This window comes from Sphaeramia orbicularis, chromosome 12 (genome assembly GCF_902148855.1).
Source record: "Sphaeramia orbicularis chromosome 12, fSphaOr1.1, whole genome shotgun sequence".
NCBI lineage: Eukaryota > Metazoa > Chordata > Actinopteri > Kurtiformes > Apogonidae > Sphaeramia > Sphaeramia orbicularis.
Genome location: NC_043968.1, coordinates 59553009 through 59573939, shown reverse-complemented (window position 1 = coordinate 59573939; position 20931 = coordinate 59553009). Strand labels below are relative to the sequence as shown.

At 38.0% G+C, this 20931-nt stretch overlaps 1 protein-coding gene across 2 annotated transcripts in view; it reads right to left on the bottom strand.

Annotated features, from left to right (window-relative positions):
* Nucleotides 1-20931, bottom strand: part of arhgef39 (Rho guanine nucleotide exchange factor (GEF) 39) — an 86183-nt gene that overhangs the window by 43012 nt on the left and 22240 nt on the right. For both annotated transcript variants that reach the window (XM_030148503.1, XM_030148504.1), the window contains exons 5-6: nucleotides 19664-19782; nucleotides 3854-3924 (exon numbers count right to left, since the gene is read on the bottom strand). In XM_030148503.1, coding sequence (XP_030004363.1) covers nucleotides 3854-3924; nucleotides 19664-19782 — 190 coding nt within the window. The remainder of the gene's footprint in view (nucleotides 1-3853; nucleotides 3925-19663; nucleotides 19783-20931) is intronic.

Here is a 20931-nt window from a genome sequence, read left to right as displayed (position 1 = left end):
TCATTTCCTGTGCTTCGACTGTGTTATTCACATCTGTCTAGATGTGAAAAATTTTCCACAAACTACCTTTCTTACTTTTTTAGTGCAAACCCTTAAAATCTTTCCCCCAGAACAAATAGGCAAATCATCAAAATAGACAGAAGCGTCCAATTACTGTGTGCCAGCTATAATAATAGCTGTAAACATTTAGAACTACATCATTAACGCGTCCAAAATAACAACAAACAGATGGATTCTAATTTCAAGCTCAACTTTTCCTGCTTTTGTTCTGAGCACTGAAACTCAGCGGATGAACTTGATCCTCAGGGCGACTCATCTACACTAAAATAATCACGACCTAATTGGCTCGCTTAACTTCACAACAATTACAATGTAAACCAAACAAGGCATCCGTGTAGACTTTTTCCCTTTGTTGTGCGTGTGTGGAATATTTTCCATTGCCTGCTTTAGAAAAACAACAACTCCTAATTACAGTATTCTTGGGCTGAGTCCTGGCCGAGGCATTAATAATACATCTAGCCCATTAGACATTCTGAAGAGATCTTCCACTTCTTACATCTCTTTATTCCATTTATTCAGTATTTAGACAGTGTTTGACCATGGGACTAAGAATGTTAACTTTTACTGTTAAATCTCTGACAGAGTTGGAAAGTTGCTTCTAGTCAGGTCAGACTCTGTTATGGTTCCTGCGAAGGAGCCGAACAGCAGAGTGTCATATGAAAGCGGGCTCATGAAAAGTCCTGAAGCGCTGCAATTACAACAATTAAATCCAGCCTGAACGTGCTGTGAGGAAGAACGGGAAGCTTGGGGGGTACAAAAAAAAAAAAAAAAAAAAAAAAAAAGAAAGAAAAGAGACAAAGCAGAGGAAAAGCAAACCGACACAGAGCAGCACAACAAAAGAAAACAACAACAAAGCCTCTTGTGATTCTAGCTGCTCGTTTGCTTAATCAGATACAGTGTGATTTGTCTGGAATATCTTTTTAAAATAATTCCCTTTACGATACGACTGGGCTGACTATAGACATTAAACACACGGAAAGCTTTGTATCTCTGTCTTTATGAGGACATCTCATTGACATTATGCATTTCCTAGCCCTGTACCCTGACATTAACCATCACACTGAAATGTCCAATCCAATTTAAATTCCGATAGAATGTTTTACCAAATATTGATATCAGCATGACTCAACTCCCATAGTGGACTGATTCAGCAGATTGAGTTTAATGTACAGTGCTCTATTCTATTCATTCATCTCAATGTTACTTTGCTTTGGATGAGAGGGTCTTGCCCTTAAGTTTTATCTTATGTATCGTGTATCATTGCCGTCTCACATTTGTTAATAGTAGTCAAAACTTATCATTGTCCCCCTGGTGGCCAGCTCCAGTATAGATTATATGTTCTGTGTTTTAGGAGTTCATTAGACTGATTTGTGTTCATTTTTTTGTCATTTCATGGCATAAAAACAGTTGTTTGTCAGCCATAATAATCAATCATTGTTTGGAATCCATCCGATGTACAACATAAATAATCAACCAGCAGATGTTGCATCCTTGCGTATTTTGCGCGCAGAGTCTGTCTCAAGATTGAACAACAAACGACAACGCTGCCCCTGAGACTGCACAACACTGGACTCACAGCTGGAGGATCTGGTGAAGCAATGTCCATCTTTATTTACAGTCCTGGCAAAAAAAAAAAAAAGTTTAGTGTGTCTGAATTCTGCACAACATATTGGGATTCATCTGAGACGCTGACCAATAGAAGCACAGAACACTCAGAGCTCTGACTCTAAGGAAGAAGTCATTCCTTTTACCTGCAGTTCTCTTACGACTAACAGCTCATGGATGCCAAGCCTTTCTTTCTGTCAGCTGCAGAAGGCACCAGCCTTTTATTTGCAGGCCTTTATTTCTGATTTCCTCTTTTTAATATGTAGAAATACTCACATTGACAGTAATAGAAGTATTTTGCAAAACTAATGTCTTTAGGCGTCTGGGCCTATTGTTCACTTGTAAATGGTGTTTTAGCTCGCAAAAATGGATATTTTTCAAAATGATTTCCAAAGAAAAAAATTCAAGAAACTCTGGTTTGTGTGTATCCATGTGCAGCATGAAAAGATTGGAAAACTATGGCATCACACCCCATTATGCTCATGTTTATTATTGCTTTGCATAATGAATCTGCACCTGAACCATCAAATCCAGGTGTATAAGCCAGTGTATGATCTACAGTAGATCAAGGTCAGCACGGATACCTTTAGTAGACGGACTGGATCAGTGTTATTGTAAACTCCATGTATATACTTGGACAACCTGAACCAACACTTGGGGTATTTAAGTTTAGAATTTTATGCCTGCTATGTGTTGTATTATCCACAGCACATGTAGTTTGAAGTCCGACAGAAGCAATGATTTGTTCAGGCATTTGTCCCAGTTTGCAGTTCTTTGTGTGGTCATGCGAACAGAGACATGGTGTAAAATAAAAATGTGTGGACAAAATAAAAAAAAAATAAAATAAAAAATAGAGGAAGAAAACATCTATTTAGAAAAACATCTTTTTTTGTTCAATCGTGTCCCCTTCCTAAATATGTCACACATTTCTGGCAACATATAGTCTGTTACATTAAACCACAACTCCAACAATTACATAATCTGTCATCTTGACCATCATAACTGACACAAATATACTGTATACTTTATATTCCTTAATCCAACTTCAGCCAAAAACATAACCTGATTGTAGCTGACAACTCTTAACCACCACATTAAATGATTTTCATTTGCAGGGACCAACATTTTGTCCCTGTAATAGAGCCAAGTCCTCATATGCGTCTGCAGAAATAGATTTTTGCCCCATTAATATAAGTAATACGTACATGCATACACACAGAGAGAGACAAACAGACGGACAGACATGCACACACAGACTGAACCCCCAGTAAAAAGCTGCAGAGTTTAAAAAAAGTCTCTCTAATGAGAAGAGGAAGAGGCGATGGTGGAGCACATTTAGATATGTACCTTCATCTTAGAGTCAGGGGCTGTTTTAATTTGTAAGCAAAGGCAGCACACAAGCAATGAGATTTTAATTGATACACATAAATAATTCCTTGTGTACATTCGCACTTGAGTCAGATTCACTGTTTATTTGACGTTTGAAATTAGTCATTATCGGGATCCGTGTTGATGTTGAAGATTTTATTTATTAATATAGCTCCCCGCTTAATATCCTCTGATCCGCTCCCAATTAATTATGTCAAAATCCACATCAAACTAGAACTTACATGCATATTGAGGTTTGCCTCGCTTTCATTTCTGCACTAGCCAAGTGCTGCTGTGACAATAACAACAAATGAGGAATGAAAGGCAGCGAGAGCATGTGCCTTTGTTTCTCAAATGAAGATAATGAGGGCTGTCTTTCACTATGACAGTGTCTTAGTGGTGCGATGAAAGTCATCACAACTTGTTTCTTTTGTTTGTTTGGCTGCTTTTAGACAACTAGTTCTATAATTGTATTGCTTTGGTTTAATTCTCCGGTGCTCCAAACTGCTTGTCAAAGGTAAGAAGAGTTTCACTGTGAGCGAGAGTCAAAAGTCTTTGTGACTACTGATGCACAGCACATCATCATACACACATCACTACTTGTTAGTGTTGCTTCTGTTGACAAAACCCAACAATCCTGACAGAGTGGAAGACGAAGAGGTGTCAACAGCATCAACCTGAGCTTCACACGTGCATGTGTGAGTGTGCTGCTGCCGACACACACCGCTCCCCAGTCGAAGACACTGAGGGTTAATCCGCAGATACTTCCCTTCAAATGCAACACAATGAGTACGGAGACAGCTGCACCGTCACAACTTACTTGAAAGCTGCTGAAACTCTGGGTTGTCTGGACTCGTGTTGGCAGTCAGGTCCTGTAGGAAATGTTTATACCTGTGAGACGACACGAAATAAACAAGGTCAGTGTGTGCCCGCAGTCTAAGAATACCTGGAATACGGAAAACCTGATTAAAGCAAACTGAAACAATAAATACTTCCATCCTGTGATACTCGTGTACCCCCAGCAGCTACCAGAGGCACAGCCACTGTTTACACAGTTTATATTGTCCTGTCACTACATAATGGAGACAGGGAGGAAGCAGCACTTTAAGTGTACATGCAGCACAACTGCAGCTCTAACTCTGAAGTGCTGTTGATAGTGACAACCTCTAACAGAACTGACAAAGATCTGTATTGGTGTTAGTGCCTGGCAGAACCAACTAAACACTGCGCTTCACACAGACGTGTTTTCTTAAAGTTCGGTCATATTTCTGTCATGTCCTATAAGTTGATTCAGAAATTGGTTTCTAAAAACATTATAAATGTTGATTAATAGCTTCTGAAAATATGTATGGGTAAATTATTATGAGGACTCAAATTCATACTTAACGGAGCTAAACACAGAACACTGCAATCCATTTTCAAGAATATAATATAGGTTTTCACTGGTGTATAATACCTGAAAATAAGAATTATTGTTATTTTGTGACTTTAGAGTGAGCCGTTATTATCTAGAGGGAGTGGGTGACCTGTATGGAGTCCACCATGTTTCCATAGTAGCACAAAATGGATAAATCACACACTTTTGCTAAAGAAGGCCTTTCATATTTTTAACATTTTTAGCACCCACTGTAGCTTCGTCTACCCACTTAGAAGGGGAGTATGAGACGAGGGGTATTGAGCAGGTTGCAATCTTGAACCTCACCACTGGATGTCACTAAATCCTACCCACTGCTCCTTAAATCATGTTTCCCTGGTTGTAAAACCAGTAAGACCACAGTGTGAAGTAGTTGTTGTAAAGGCCAGCACAGGTTGCTAACATCTTGTGTTAATGTCAGGCTCCATCTAAAGTAACAGCTGTGAACAGTGTCAGTTTCCCCAGAAATCTTGATCCTTTTTTTTTACCAGGATGATGTGACCTTTAAGTGCATTGTCAATGGACATTGATTTCCACTGTGACTGTCTCTGTCTTTACAGCTCTCTCTTTGTTTTAGAGACACAGTGGTGCCACTGAGAGAGGCTATTAGTGATGGTAGCAGACTGGCTGCTCTACAACACTGCTATTGGTTCACGTGGTGGCGTAACTGTGAGTCAAAATGAATGAATTTTGATGACCTCATTAGCCTGATAATCCTGTAAAATGATGTCTGTGAACTACACAGTCACATGCCACAATGTTTTATAGTCTTTCTGGGTTTTATGGATGTGTAAGGAGGAGATGGCATACATAAAATAATGTGGCAAATATGGCAATATTTTGAAAAAAAAAAAAATGGGCCAACAGCAATGCAGTGCAAATCAATAAATAATCTGTCAATCTGTAAATAATATGTAATATGTAAGAAACTATATGTAAATAATGTATAGTGTATTATCAAGTCTGTATCTGATAGGTAACCTTTGCATTTCTCACACATTTATTTTATTCTTCTCATTGTTTGCTTGTCAACGTCAACTCTTGATGATCAGCATTTGTCACAGCTTAATTTGAACAGTTGTGGAGGTTTTTTTGTTTGTTTGTTTTAACATTCATTCATTCATTATCTGAACCCGCTTTATCCTCACTAGGGTCTCGGGGGTCGCTTGGAGCCTATCCCAGCCCAGACATTTCACCAGTTCATCACAGGGATGACATATAGAGACAAACAACCAATCACTCTCACATTCACCCCTATGGGCAATTTAGATTAACCAATTAACCTATCAGTGTATGTCTTTGGATTGTGGGAGGAAGCCGGAGTACCCGGAGAGAACCCACGCAGACATGGGGAGAACGTGCAAACTCCACACAGAAAGGTCCCAACCCCCCGTCGACTGGTGTTGGAATCGAACCCAGGACCTTCTTGCTGTGAGTGTTAACCACTGCACCACTGTGACGCCCTTGTTTTAACATATTTTTAAAAATACCTTAGAAAAAAAAAAAAATTGTTTTAACATATTTTTAAGAATTTAAGAAGAAAAAAAATTTTCCCAACATATCTGCAAGTGCCTCTGTTATCATTTTAAAGATATTTTACAATGACACATTTTAATTCTTAAATACTAAAATAAAACCCCAAAACAGATGTTAATTTCTGACACTGCTTTTTCTTATATGGTATCTATTAATATAAAATGAATTTGGACAAGTTGCATAGAATTCTGACCCACTTTGCTGAGCTGGCACATACACAAATACCCTGGTAGGAACATGAATTTCACATATTAACTATATTATTATATATTTACTAGAGTCATGTCATTTTAATCATTTTAGATGACATATAAATTATAACATGTCCTAGAACATGTCTGAGAGACATCTGTATAAATGTTACATTGCATAACTCATCACAGCATCTTGTCATTAACCTTTAAAAAACTCAGAATGATTTGTTCTATATAATGTCACAAAGTCATTCAGGATGTTTATGTAAATAATGTGCTGCACATACACACATTTCTTTATTTTACAAACAGAAGCAAAGGTTTAATCTAAAGCTCAAAACCATTTTTTGTTTTCCTTTTTCACTCTTATTTCTGATAGCTGTGGTCACTTTTATTTCCGGTGAAATGTTTTGCAAATTTCAGAATATCAGCAAAAGAAAATGCCACTGTGTCCATCTTTCCATCAACTATTTTCGTCAGAACATTTCTATAGAGCAATGGTTTCCAACCTTTTTTGTCTAGTGACCCCATTTTAATGTCACAAATTTCTGGTGACCCCAGACATTCAAAATGGATAAATTTTTTTTGCTAAAATTAGCTTGTTTTTGATTATGTAATAGTTTGCTGTACTATGTTGCGAATAAAAGTTAATTTTATATGACATTTAGTTTATAAAATGTATATTATTATGGACGGAGGCAGAAAAGCCAGGTGTATATTACTGCACAAAATGAGAATTTTATTTTCCTTGGTCAAGATATGTACAGTCAGTCCAGCTTGGATTTACAAGGCTGACAATTAATACTGAGAGAAGAATAACTAAAAATATGAATAATGAAAGAGCTGCAGCATCTGAAACCGACCACAATGAACATTTGAAAGATAAACAGTACCACAGTGCTTCAGTTTAAGCTTCACAGTTTGTCATGTCTTGTATGGATTGTGTTTGTCTCTCTCAACTCATCATATATATATTTTTTTGGTTTTTTTGTTTTATCATCAATTACAAGAAATTTCAGGCGACCCCAACGTTGAAAAACACTGCTATAGAGTCTTGTAACATTGTTGTTGCCATTATGCCATATATTCACTGGCTAGATGACGAACTAAATCTGAATACATAACATATTTTGCCTTTAAGTTATTTTATGGACCATGGCAAGAGACATATACCTTTTTGGATCCTGTTTCAATTGTGCCACCAATTACACTATTTAAAATAAAACTCAAGAAAGGACATCTAGTTCTCTACTGTGATAGGGCTCAGTGGACTGCATCTCTCGTCTCACATGATACACATCAAATCGCCAAAATGGCCATTAACTCTGAATATTTTCCCCTTGTTCTTCCAGAGTTAGATGAAAACGTATTAAAAGAGGTGAAAATTACTATAAATCTGGTCATGTTGAAGCTGTCGAGACATCCTCAGCAACTCTGAATAGACTGCTGAGAAAGAAAGTTACAGTGATGTCACCTTTGTAACTTTGAGGTGTGTAGCCTTCATGCATTTTCATAGTCTGATATTTCAACTTTCTAGACTCATAAATGTCTTTTAATCCAACAGACATCATATGTGTAAATTATGGAATAATTCAAAGTCTCTCATCACTGACTGTAACAAAATGTATTTTCTAAAATAATGAAGAGGAGGATCCTGAGTCTGAACAGTTCTGTTTACAAGTGAGAAATGTTATATACTTTAAGTTACTGTATTTAACTCAACATGTGGACGTGGAATTACTATTATTTCTGAAAATTTCAGCACATCTTCCGAAGCACGTAGGAATAGGAAATGGGAGAACTACAGGAACAGATAATGATACAAGGATCATGGACACATCTGACGGAACTAATGGTTCTTTTGGAATCCAAGATGGTACCTATATTTTCATTATTAGTAGGGTTCTACTGATAGGTTCTATAAGTGATCTGATGAGAAACTGAAACTTTAATTAACTGTCCAGACTCCAGTCATGAGAGAGTCCACTACTCATAGTTTGTAGAAGATGAGATACTTTAACAGGAGGCCGCATTTACAGCATTTCATGAATTTACAGAAGTGGAAGAGTAGAACAGCAGGCTTCCATATTAGTGCATGTGCGGAGGCGGTGAGGAAGAGGAAGAGGGGTTGTGTTTGTAGTCGATTACTCATTGGAAAGGAAACAGGGGCCTAACAAGCTCTAATTAAGCCTCCTTCAATTAAGAGGCGCTTAAAAAGAGAAATAATTTCACTTCTTTCTCTTCTTGTCTCAACTTGTAATAACAAATACATTACAGGCATTATTAGCGATGGATGCCCCGGTTCTTATTAAGGAGCGAAGAGGAAAATCTAATTAAAGCAACTGCGTAACAAAAAGGGAACACTCTAATGAGCATTATTACGGCACATTTCAAATAATGTAAACGGAAGTCACTCGTTTAGCTGCCCTGTCCCGCTCATTAGCAGGAAAGCAAAGAAAAGATAATGAGACAATAACGTAATCTGAGCCATATTTATAACAGTTCAGATATTCTAATGAAGAATGCAGCTTTACAAAGCACGCGTTGGAGGCCTGTGCTTCACGCTGAAGCAGGAGCTGCTAATTCCTTTGTAATATGCAGATGATATGCAGGCTTTTTTCCTCACTCTCTCCTGGCAGACATGTCGGGTCATTTGGGCATTTACATACACGTCAGTTAAGAAAAAAAGAGACGGAGTAAATATCTGTCTAATTATTTTTGCTTTCCAAACATGCATTAAGGATTCAAATTTGTAATTAAGAGGTAAGAGGCGCTGGCAGGCTTCTGCATGGGTTAGTGAACATGGCACAGGCTTGTGGGTAATTACTCAACTTTAATAGCTTAAAAAGGAAAGAACGCATGTCCATGGTTAACACATGAATACTAAAGATACTCTTCTGTCCATCCTTGAGCAATTAAAATGTAATATTGTGATATATGAAAAGTGTCTCATCTCTGTGAAAGGGTGACTGGAACTTGACTGAACTTCCCCATCACTTACGCTTTGATTATTATGTCTGTTGGATTAGCCCACTTCAATCAGCTGGAGAAGTGAAATTGGGGAGTTTCATGTGAATGTGTAGCGAGGTTTCCATTATACTCATTGTTCCACATTAAAGCCGTCTGCAGAGTTGTGTAATTGCGGCATCGTTTTATTTTAGGGCTGGGCCATCTGGCCAAAAGATCATGTGACGATCTAATGAAGTAGAATCAAAATCCACAATCTCAATGTTATTAAATGTAGGACAATTACAAGCCAAATATAAGGTTTCCTCTATGGTCTGTGCGTGATGGCTGTATATTGTTATCTGACTAAAAACATGTATCTTTTGTATTTTGGCTTCGTTTTAGACTGACATTATTATAAAATTAATAATATCTTGCTCGGTATGTGAGATTTTTGTGTATATACAGCTCCAGCGTGTCCATCGATTACCTAAATAGTGGCATTCTAATTTGTCCCATCTAAGTTTTACAGTGAATTAAAAACATTTTTACACTAACACGCCACATGCATCACTGTAAATCAGACTTACTGAACATCAGAGTTCAGAAACCAGACCCACAGCTAATGGACTCAGAGTAAAACTGAGTAAACCTTCAGAATATTTTCTTACCACCAGCAAAACAACATGTAGACCAATTATTCTAGTTAATTCAGACTAAAAATGAACGAACCTCAGCACAGACAGATGCAAAAGTGTCACTATATACAGGTTGAAATGAACTTCTGGTATAATAACATTAATCCTACAAACCCACAGTTTAGTGTAATGCTCTCTGTAAATATTGTAATTGCACTGGTAAAACAAATGACAGCTCTGTTACTTTTTTTTTGTAAGAGACCCAATCTGTACAATGTCTCTGAAAAGTAGCCCATGTGCCAAATTAAGATGGATGAGGATCTGAGACCATGAGATCACCCAGCCCCATTTCATTTCATACCACTTTATCTGTTGGAAATATTAAACAATCACTTCATTAGCAGTAAAAGTAAAAAAATGTCCAGTTCTTTCCTCATATAGCCTATGTCCAATTTAAATTAAAAACAATCAAACAAAAGCCATTCAGCGTCTCAGTGGATGGAAGCCATTCATTGTTACTAAGCTTTTACTGTGAAAGAAACACTGACAAAATAAAACTTAAATGGGAACGCCAGACCAACTAAGTGTTGATAAATGATAAGATAATATTTTTTAAATATCAGTAAAACTGGTGAAGATACTTAACTTACATGTATACTACATGACCGACAGCTCAACTTTATCCACCTTGATTTTTTTTTACTTGGTGCATTTCTTCGTTCATGTAGACTTAAACCCTGGCAGTTACCAGAGACCGAGTGACTGACTCCCGGTTTGTGAGAAAATACAGAATTAATGTCATCTTCTCATTATTGTGAAACAGCTTCAAATAATGTTTAACATTAATTTTAATGTTCGTAAAGAGTAATCATGCAATGGACAGGTAACCAAATTTAACGGGCCATTACATTTAATAAAACTAGGCTTACACAAGGGTATATCCCCGAAATCCCCCCAATCCTCTGCTCCCCCAACCATTAAGAAAAAAACACACCACCTGGTTTTAAAATATGGCATCATGTAAACTCAAGGTAGTGACATGAAGAAAGATAATTGTTAGACAATCAATATGAACTCAATTTGAGCTTCATCGACTTGATAGCAGCAGAATAATGGTCGGAAAAACAATTTTTCCCACAAAACTCCACCTAGTGAATGAAAATGACACCATATGAACTCTGGATGGTAGCGAGAAAATGGACATTTGTAAAATGACCAATATGAATTAAATTTTATCTCGATCGGCCTATTATTGCTTGATTTATGTCCAAAAAACATGGTGCTGTGGAAAGCACTCGTGCCTCACAGCAAGAAGGTCTTGGGTTCAATTCCAACACCAGTTGATGGGTGTGTGGAGTTTGCATGTTCTCCCCATGTCTGTGTGGGTTCTCTCCGGGTACTCCGACTTCCTCCCACCATCCAAAGACATGCACTGATAGGTTAATTGGTTAATCTAAATTGCCCATAGGTGTGAATGTGAGAGTGATTGGTTGCTTGTCTCTATATGTCAGCCCATGCGATGAACTGGTGAGTCATCCAGGGTGTACCCCGCCTTTGACCATAAGTAGCTGGAATAGGCTCCAATGACCCCCAGTGAGGATAAAGTGGGTTCAGATAATGAATGAACAAATGAATGTCCAAAAACAGATTTTCAACTAAAGCGCCCCCATTTGGATGACTCATAATACTCATAGAGAAGCTGAAATCAATAGGGTTCTACCACAAGGGGTCCCCTTTCTTGGTTATCAAAGGGTAAGAAATCCAACCAAATCTGTCCTAGTTACCGCGTTCACACAAAGGATATCTGGCAACGGTCGGTGTAAAAGCATTATATCCCCAAAACTAGATTTCGGGGATATAATTAGATTTCTACTGGCCCTATCTACAGCTGTAGGTTATATTCAGTGGAAACACCAAAACTTTCAGGGTACAGAATACTGCTTACCATTTTCCCAGTTCTGAATTGTAATTTTCTATTATATAGGGTATTTAATTTTTTATTTTAAATCATTGAAATTTGACCGGGTAGTTAATAACCTATCTTGCTACAGTGTGCCAAGCTCAAAATGTATTTAAAAAAACTTTCCATGAACTTGCAAAAATTACAATGGTTGAATGAGTGGTCTTTACTTTCAGGGTCAATAGAATCAACTCATGATTTACAACAAAATATCGCACCAAATTGTTACACTGCAAGACACTTCAAAATTGGCAATGAACTATGGGGTCCATTGACAGACAGTGTAACACAAATTATGGCTCAAATAGAACCAGCAGCCCGCAGAGAAAAGCCACCTTAAGTCTCTTAGAATTCTTTCAAAAGAAATTAATCAAAACTCTGGCCTTGTGTTGGAGAACCCCACTGTGTTTAGGTGTCAGATGATGGAACTACCTGAGCACATAAAGCAGTCAATTTAAAATCCCACCTTGACAACTGAAAGACACAATCGGCCAGTGCAGCATGCAGCTACAGCCCTCTCAATGCTTAGACAATGACCTCGAGACCTCCAGAGTTGTACGGCCTTTACACAGAGCGCACTCACTCTCTCCAGTGAGCCGACCACTGCGCTATTCCCTTGTTACACTAAATGGTGTTCAGCTTAGAACAGATACATCCCAAGGCCTCCAATTGCTGCCGTCTCTGTAAGAGCTGCGTGTCTATTATCGACACAAACACAGCCAATACAGGCGGAGAGGGCTGCTATTCACCGCCACAATCAACTCGAGACCCCATCACTGTCATAATGGTGGGCTCAGTGGGGAGGGCGGCAATGACTGCTTCAGCCAGCTCTGGTGAATGCCACTTAATAAAGGCAATGATTTTATTCCTCCCCCAGCAGCAACAGAAGAATCCACACTCCAGGTCCGACTCGCTCATCCATCATCCTTGAATGGTGATAAGTGACAACAATTTCCTGCTATTCCCAGCCATCGGAGCTCAGCAAGGTAAAGGCGCCAGCCACGGATGATTATCTAGCCATGCCACTTAAAATCATCATACAATTAGACACATCCCCTGAGTCTCCCGAGTTTCACTGAGAACGACAGAGGAATCAATGATGATGATGGCGAGTGCAGACAAAAAGGCAAGAGGAGGATCAGGCTAAAGCTGCTCGGAGTGAGGCAGACTGATTATGTGTCAGAGTCAAATACAACAGTGGTTAGCAGCATCATAGTTCCCCTCTGGGCAGCATCAAAAGGAAGCACACTTCAATGTAATATCCAACAAACAAGAGTGAAAAACATATTTGTTTTTGTGGAAATCCAATACAAAAGTTATACAATGTCAGCCAAACAAGAAGAAAAAAAAAAAAAAAAGATGGTTACCTGTACACTAAACAACCAAAAAAAATATGTATATAAAAAGACCAGGGGGTGGATATGGTGGAAGTACCAACTATGTGGGTTTAAACACCGGAGCCAAGCTTTTATGTCCTTTTCATACTGAATTTAAAGGGTTTATTTTTGTATTACTCATTATGAAATCTTATTGTAGCTCTTATCATGATCTTTCCTCAACCTAAACCAAGTTACACCTAAACCCAGAGTCTGAAGTTAACTTCTTGGCTCATCTGCATTTGGCAAGTAAACAAAAAAAAACCTACCAGCCATAAAACGGCATCACGCATTATTAGGCTTAACATTACCTCAGTTTGGTGTTGTGCAAACTTATCTTTAGCATCACTTTAAAAGAGATCATCAGGTTTTATTCTTTACTGTTAAAAAAAAAAAACAAACAAACAAAAACAAAATACAAACCCGAAACACGCAAAAACACAGATTTACCAAGAAACCACTCTGTGTGGCAACAACACCTACATAGAGGTGGTTATCAGTGCTAAACGGCCACAGCAGCTGCTGTCAAAACCTGTGTGTCCACTTTGGAGACAGTGTCTGCTGGAGTTTTAACAGTCTCAACACACATTCATGGTGTCTGTAGCTGTGTCTGTGGTGTAGGGACACAGTACTGTTAAACCGTTATTTACGCTCACATCTACGTGTGAATATTACGTTGCACATCATTCAGCACTGCATATAACTTAGACATAAGAGATATTAGTATGATATTAGCATATTTGCATGAAGCTGCAAGAAAACTCCAAGTGCACACAGGAAACACTACTGTCCATATTGCTTTGTCCTTTGTCATATATTCCGTGACTTAAACTCAGAATAAAGTCTGTTTTGTTCCATCAGAGCATTATGTGACTCACTAGCTTAGTGTTGGCTTTAGCAAGAGCATCTTTAGTGAAAAGGGGAAATGTAGAAATCACATGTAGCTCATTAACTCTGCTGCAAATCTGTGTTTTACCCTGTGAAAAAAATGTGGACTGAGTCACAGCAGTCGTGTCCACAATCACTATCATTCACTTATTCTCTCCTCACTATATAAAAAACATGCAATAGTTCACTCAGTAGTGAGCAGTAAATGAGAAAACTGACACTCAAACATTTTTGCCATAACTGAAACTTGAGGAGTCAAGTGACTGTACATGTGACATGTGTAAAATGCACCATACTGCGTTGTGGAATTGTTAACAAAAAGTAGTGTACATGCAATAGTTACCACCTTTCACAGTGCATTGTAGGATAGATTGTATCGACTGTATAAAGCCTAAAAATCTTTACTTTATGTTCGGACAATGCTACAAAATGGCAAACCCCCTGGGAACATAAGAGGTGCAGTGTTCTGATGCCAAATTATATTCTGTCAAACCCAACAGGTACCCACATTTGCTGCATTGTTGATCATGCTTAAATCTATCCTGCTTTGTAACTGTGTCTCAAACTACCATTTGGTTTCATGCAGCGACCTTGGATGAAAGTCGCCACGTGAAACCAATAAAGCTGCTTTTTAACAGGTTCCCGAACTACTGGGGTTTTTTGATATTTATTTTAACAAGAAGTTAACTGTTCAGCTTATGTTCTATTGTTCAGCTCCTTTGGTTCTTTATTCACATGAAACATTTTTACAGCATATATAAATGGGTTATGGTGATTCTTTAGGATTCATTATTTTTCTCACAAGCAAATATCACATTATTATTTTTAGATTTTCTTAGCAAATAATGATTATTTTTCCAAGACTCAGACATAACAATTCTGCAATTCTCTGTTCACTTGTTTCAATGAGACAACTCTAAACAGACTTCAGATGGTATAAAATTGTGCCGCTAGACTTTTGACAGGTACGCCCAGAACAGCCCACATCACTCCCATTTTGTCAGCTCTTCATCGGCCTCCAGTCAAATTTTGTATTGATTTTAAAATTTTAATCCTGACTTTCCGGGCGCTGCATGGTCAGGCCCCCCATTATATTGCCGACTTGTTGTGCCTGTACTCCTCAGGGTGCACCCTTAGGTCTTCAGGCCAGAGCCTCCTGAAGGTCCCAAAGACTCATTTTCAAACCCGGGTAGACCTGTTCTTTCAGAATGTAGCCCCCAGACTCTGGAATGACCTGCCCCTGTCCCTCCGTGTGGTCGACTCTGTGGACTCTTTTAAAAAGCAACTCAAGACGTTTTTATTTAGGAAAGCTTTTGGTTGATGGATTTATCCTTTTTATTACCTCCGCCAAGGAGGTTATGTTTTTGCCAGGGTTTGTTTTTTTGTTTGTTTGTTTGTTTGTCTGTTTGTTTGTCTGTCCGTTAGTGTGCAACATAACTCAAAAAGTTATGGACAGATTTGGATGAAATTTTCAGGGTTTGTTGGAAATGGGATAAGGAAGAAATGATTAAATTTTGGTGGTGATCGGGGGTGGGGGGGCCCACGGGGGGCGCCACTGATCAGCCTTGGCGGAGGTCTGCGCTCTCCAAGTGCTTCTAGTTTATTTTATGAAATCATTCTTATGTTGTTTTATTACACCCACTTTATGTACAGCACTTTGTGATTTTTATCTGTGAAAAGTGCTTTATAAATAAACTTTACTTATGTACTTATTATAACAAAGACAGTCACTTTACGTGTGTGTAGTCTGCCTGTACATATTACCACTGTTAGTGTTGGGTTGTTTTAAACTTTATCCTCTGGTTCTTGTATTTGTTTCTTTGTTTTACTTCTCTTGCTTTTCTTCTTTAAAGTTGAAGTCTTTCAGTCAACTGTCTTCGTCTTCTGCCATCTTTTTTAATACTAATACTGTGTCTTCTTTTTATCCTATTTAACAGGTTTGATTCTGCTCTATGGACAACAAATTACCCATACACAAACGTGTTTCTCATGAATAAAGACATCAGATGATTTTTTTTTTTTTCTATATGACTTATTGTTTGAGTTTTACAGAAGTTAGTGAAAGTGGTTTTCCTCAAATGACAGCTTTGCTCAGGTTTAATGAGTCCAGTGTCTGACTCACAGAGCATCTGTGCTGTTTCTCAGTCGTCCACTTTGATCTTCCCTTCTCTCTCTCTCTTTCCTAACATTATTAGTGTCTCAGTTATAACAGAGCCAGCCATTTCATCTGTTAACTCTGCCTATTCTCCTCCATTATAATCAGCACTCAGCTGATTAATAACAGAAACTCTGTCTGTACCACACACACAAACAAAAATTAAAATGACAGATTTCAAAAATAAAAGCCCAATGCAATACTGAAGCAGAAGATAAACCTTTCTAAATCAAAAAGTTCTCCTGCCAGTCTCCATTAAAACAAACCTTTGGATTAAGTGAATTGTTCAAATACCGTAACTCTGTTAGCTTATTATCGCTCATAACATTGATGACAATATGTGGCAGCATATGACAACAATACATAATACAGCAACTGGAGGACCTACTTTTAGCAGGTGGATTTGGTAAAAATCCATAAAGTTCATTATTCAACTTTCTGCCAGGCATCATTCCATGTACAAGTAAAACAACATCCACCAATGGCAGTGGCAGGTGTGTGTATCTGCTGTTGTACAGTTCGGCCACAGCATCTGGCTACAGCTACACTCCATTCAGTCCCATTCAGTCCTTAATCACCTTAATCTGAGAACTAGCTGTTCAGTGAGTCTTTCCTGAGTGTCCATTATGTGAGCGTCTCTGATGGTGGATGAAAGCGCGGATACAAAGATGTCAATGCCAGGTTGTTTTTCACAGAGGAGGCAGCATTCGCTATTGCTTTTTTCCTTCTCCAAACTATTTTCTTAATGCACACAACTCTATCCAAGATCAACCTCTAGTTACAATCACTCATATGTGGCAGATGTAGTGGCTGATAATATCAAAACAGGTATTGTGATAAAATGTATGTTTCATTTATTGGATGTAACAGTCTTTTTAAGTTTGACACACATTGTCAGAAACTTCATGGTACATTCAAGTGCACTCTGTAAACTCAAATCTATACTTAATGGCAACAAACCTTTTTTTTCCTTTTTTGCTAAACTGCACATAAACTTACAGAACACCCTTCAAACTGGCACCTAAATCAAATTATATATTGTGATAAATATTGATGTGGACCAATATGGAAAATGTTAGGAATTATTGTGATTGTGGTGCCATTTCACTCAGCCCTATGCAGATTCTAATTCACTTTTTAGTGCCACTGCTTCCCAGATTCCGTGTCACAGAGGTTTAAACTATCCGAGAAGCGTAGGATCTTTGAGCAAATAAAGCAAAGGCAAGCCTTTGTTGAAGAGGAGAAAGTGAACATAAATTAGACGTACAGTAAAATGTCTCAGATGTTAAGGTTAAAAGTCACTTTTTCTCAAACAACTTTTCCTTTGTGTGATGGATGGATGTAACGTTTTGAGCACTCGATTGTACATCTGGAGAGATGAGAAGATGAGACGGGCCCTAATTAAGATACAAGCAAGCAGCTTGATAAACCAGTGTCATGATATGTGCTGCAATGGAAAGCACGTTTCAGCCCATTTCTCCTCTTGTTCCACTAATTAACAAGCGAGATCAAGACCGCATGAAATTACAGCCAACAAAACTGGTGCTTAACAAAAGAGATTTTGACAGTTTGTGGACAGTCTGACTACTTACATGGGTGCTACATCAAATAATAATAATTACATCTGTCACAGAGACTATACATTGTGCAATGCTGTGGGTGACTGGTGAGAGGAAAACAACTAAACTGCAAAAACAAAACTCAAGCATGAAATCTGTGACCCATCTGCAGCGGTATTCTGAATGGTGGAACAGCAGCACCAGTACACCTCCACTGTTGACTACACTGAGAGTAAAAGGAGGACAATGTCATGCAACTTTAGTTTCAATAGCATTCACACAACTGAACAAATTTTCCAACACACCACAGAAAACACAAGATTGGATCGATTCCTCTTTTTCCCTTCACTGAATATGGAAAGACACAGGTTGAGAGCCCTATGACCATTGAATTGGCATCGGGTATGTTCAGAAGGTCTTAATTAGGTTTGATTCCATATATATTAAGTTAGAGATGTTTGAGGTTTAATACCAATTTTGCTGAGATATGAACAACATTATCTGAGAAATAAGGGCATGTTTTAGTCTGTTTGTGTGTCCACAGTCAGCAAGAATACACAAAATTCACAGCTTATTTGGGTAGACTACGCATTGGACTCATCTGTGACTGCTGTTTTGTTCCTTCTGTTTAATCCTTAACCATGTTTGGGCATTTTCACTTTTTCCTGAAAGCATGTCTGGCCTCACTGCCTGATTACAGCTGTTAACGTAGGGAGGAGCTTAGCAAAGAGTCAAATAATACCATTTTTTGAAAAAAAAATGCAATTCAAATTAAAAAAATAAATTGGAATTTACAAATTCTTACACTGATACAGGGTTATTCAAAAGAATGAACTGATTTCATTATGCAATATTTTAATAAGGAAAAGCAATAGAAAACTCCAGCCAAGTCACAAGTATTTTACTCACAATCAACTTTTATTTCCTGTCTCACAAGTGTTCAATGTGGCCACCACCTGCAGCACGGACAACTTCAATGCGATAAGAGAATTCCTCCCAGATGCGTATCAGCATATCACGATCCACTGAGTTGATGGCTGTTGTTATTCGATGTTTAAGGTCATCGAAGCAGCCATTCAAAACTTTTTTAAATGGTCACTGTCTCATTCCATGACAATGTTTGATAACTGAAGCAATGTGTCATGAAATCGGTTCATTCTTTTTGAATAACCCTGTATATTAAAGACATGTAGTAGTCTGCCTTATGTAACATATGTCGTACCATGTCTTTGTAATTTAGCATTTAACGCATAATTTAATGTAGGCCTAGATTATGCCCTTTTATAGGTTTCTGTGTAATGTTAAAATACATTAATGAGATGAGGAGATGCATGTGTTCGACCAGACAAACAAAGGTGCAGATTGTAGTTGAAGTCTACATTCTAGCTTTGATTATCTTGTTATCTTGTATGCAGGCCCCTGCATACATTGCTACTCCGATTCAGCCCTACAGCTCAGCTCGTAGCCTGAGATCTTCAGGGCACCACCTGCTGATGGTTCCTCACACCTGTTTTAGCACGCAGGGTGACAGGTCTTTTAAAGCTGTAACACCGCGTCTTTGGAATGACCTGCCTCTACACCTACAGTCCATGGACTCTGTAGAGAGTTTTAAAAAACACCTCAAAACACTCCTGTTCAAGCAGGCTTTTTAATTTCCCAACTGACTCAGGGCTGCAACAAAATGATTGCACTTTATGTATTTATCATATTTTAATTGTATTTTAATTGTATTTTATTGTGTTTTAATAGTATTTTAATTGTATTTTATTTGTAATGTTTATTTGTACTTCGCACTGTAAAGCACTTTGTGACTCTGTCTGTGAAAAGTGCTCTATAAATACAATTTACTTACTTACTTACTAGTTTTCGACATGTGAAAAGACCACACGAATCTTTGTAGCAGTTAATGAGAACTGAGAAAGATAACATAATAATCTCTTTTAAAGTGAACACAGGAATCTTACTGATCAATCCGCTGGATGGGAAGCTGAAGTAAATCCTCCAGCTTATGGCCGTTGAACTCTGGTCTGGCTTCTTGTAGCTTCTTAAAACGTCTGAAGGCCTTGTTTTTCCTCACTTGGATCTAACAAGACAAAAGACAAACACCCTTAAGCATGTCAAAAATATGACAGTGAAATTTCAGTGAAACGGCAATTTCAGGATTTTATTTCGTTTTTTTGGGCTGTATTGGGAAAAACATCATGATAAATCTGTTAGTCCCTTTGAAAAATTCAATCCAAATGTCTGTAAATATAATACAGGGTTTCTGCAGGTTAAATGTAAGACTTTTAAGAGCACTAAAAAGCAATTTAAGACCTATTTGAAGTCAATTTCTTTTAAAAAAAAAAAAAAAAAAAAAAAAAGTACCAAGCACAAAGACTGTATGAAGTAGGAAGGCTATGAAGGGCATGAAGGATACAACTTCAGTAAAAAGTAGGAAGTATGTAGTTATATAACTGTTAAATAAAAACAGTTTGAAGAAGAAATTATCAAAAAAACCTGACCTTTAAAATCTAACAAAGTTTTTCTATTAAAGACATTAGATCATATTGCTTTTTAATCTTCTCTCACATCTCTTCAGTAAAAAAAAAAAAAAGTATTTGTGCAACTGAAGTTCTTTGTGATCGTACAAGTTTTATAACTAAGGAGCACATTGGCATCTTGGGAAAATCATATGAAGTAACTAAACCCTGGGACTGATTTGGTGTCAGTGTCAGCCTTTATATGTTTATTGATGCTCCAGGTTAGTGCAATTGACAGCACTTATTTTTCTCTAAGAATCTCTTTTGTATCCAAGCATTAACTCTTAAATATCCTAAACTGAATCAAAATGAGTGTAAAATCAAAGCCAATCAGGTCCTAGTGAATCAGCCTTGAATCAGGAAGTCAGTGGCCACATACAGAGCAGAGTGCATCCATCTTTACACCCGGTACCTGGTGTATATGTTTTCTCCCCAACACAATCTGCATGCAGCTCAGATAATGAGTGATGGACGTAACACGACCAGTGACGACCCTTGAGTCACATGTCACTTTCTAACTGTGTACTTCTCCTGACAAACCCAAAAATCCTCTTGTTGTCACTCATTATGCTGCTGCCAGAGGAGGTGCGAGGAGGCGGCGGTGGAGGTGGGGGCAGGGCAGCTGTAGTTGTCATTAAATATGCATTTGCGCATCATGTCAGCATGAGTATCTGTCAACATTTGGATGACAAAAACTCTTATCTTGTCAT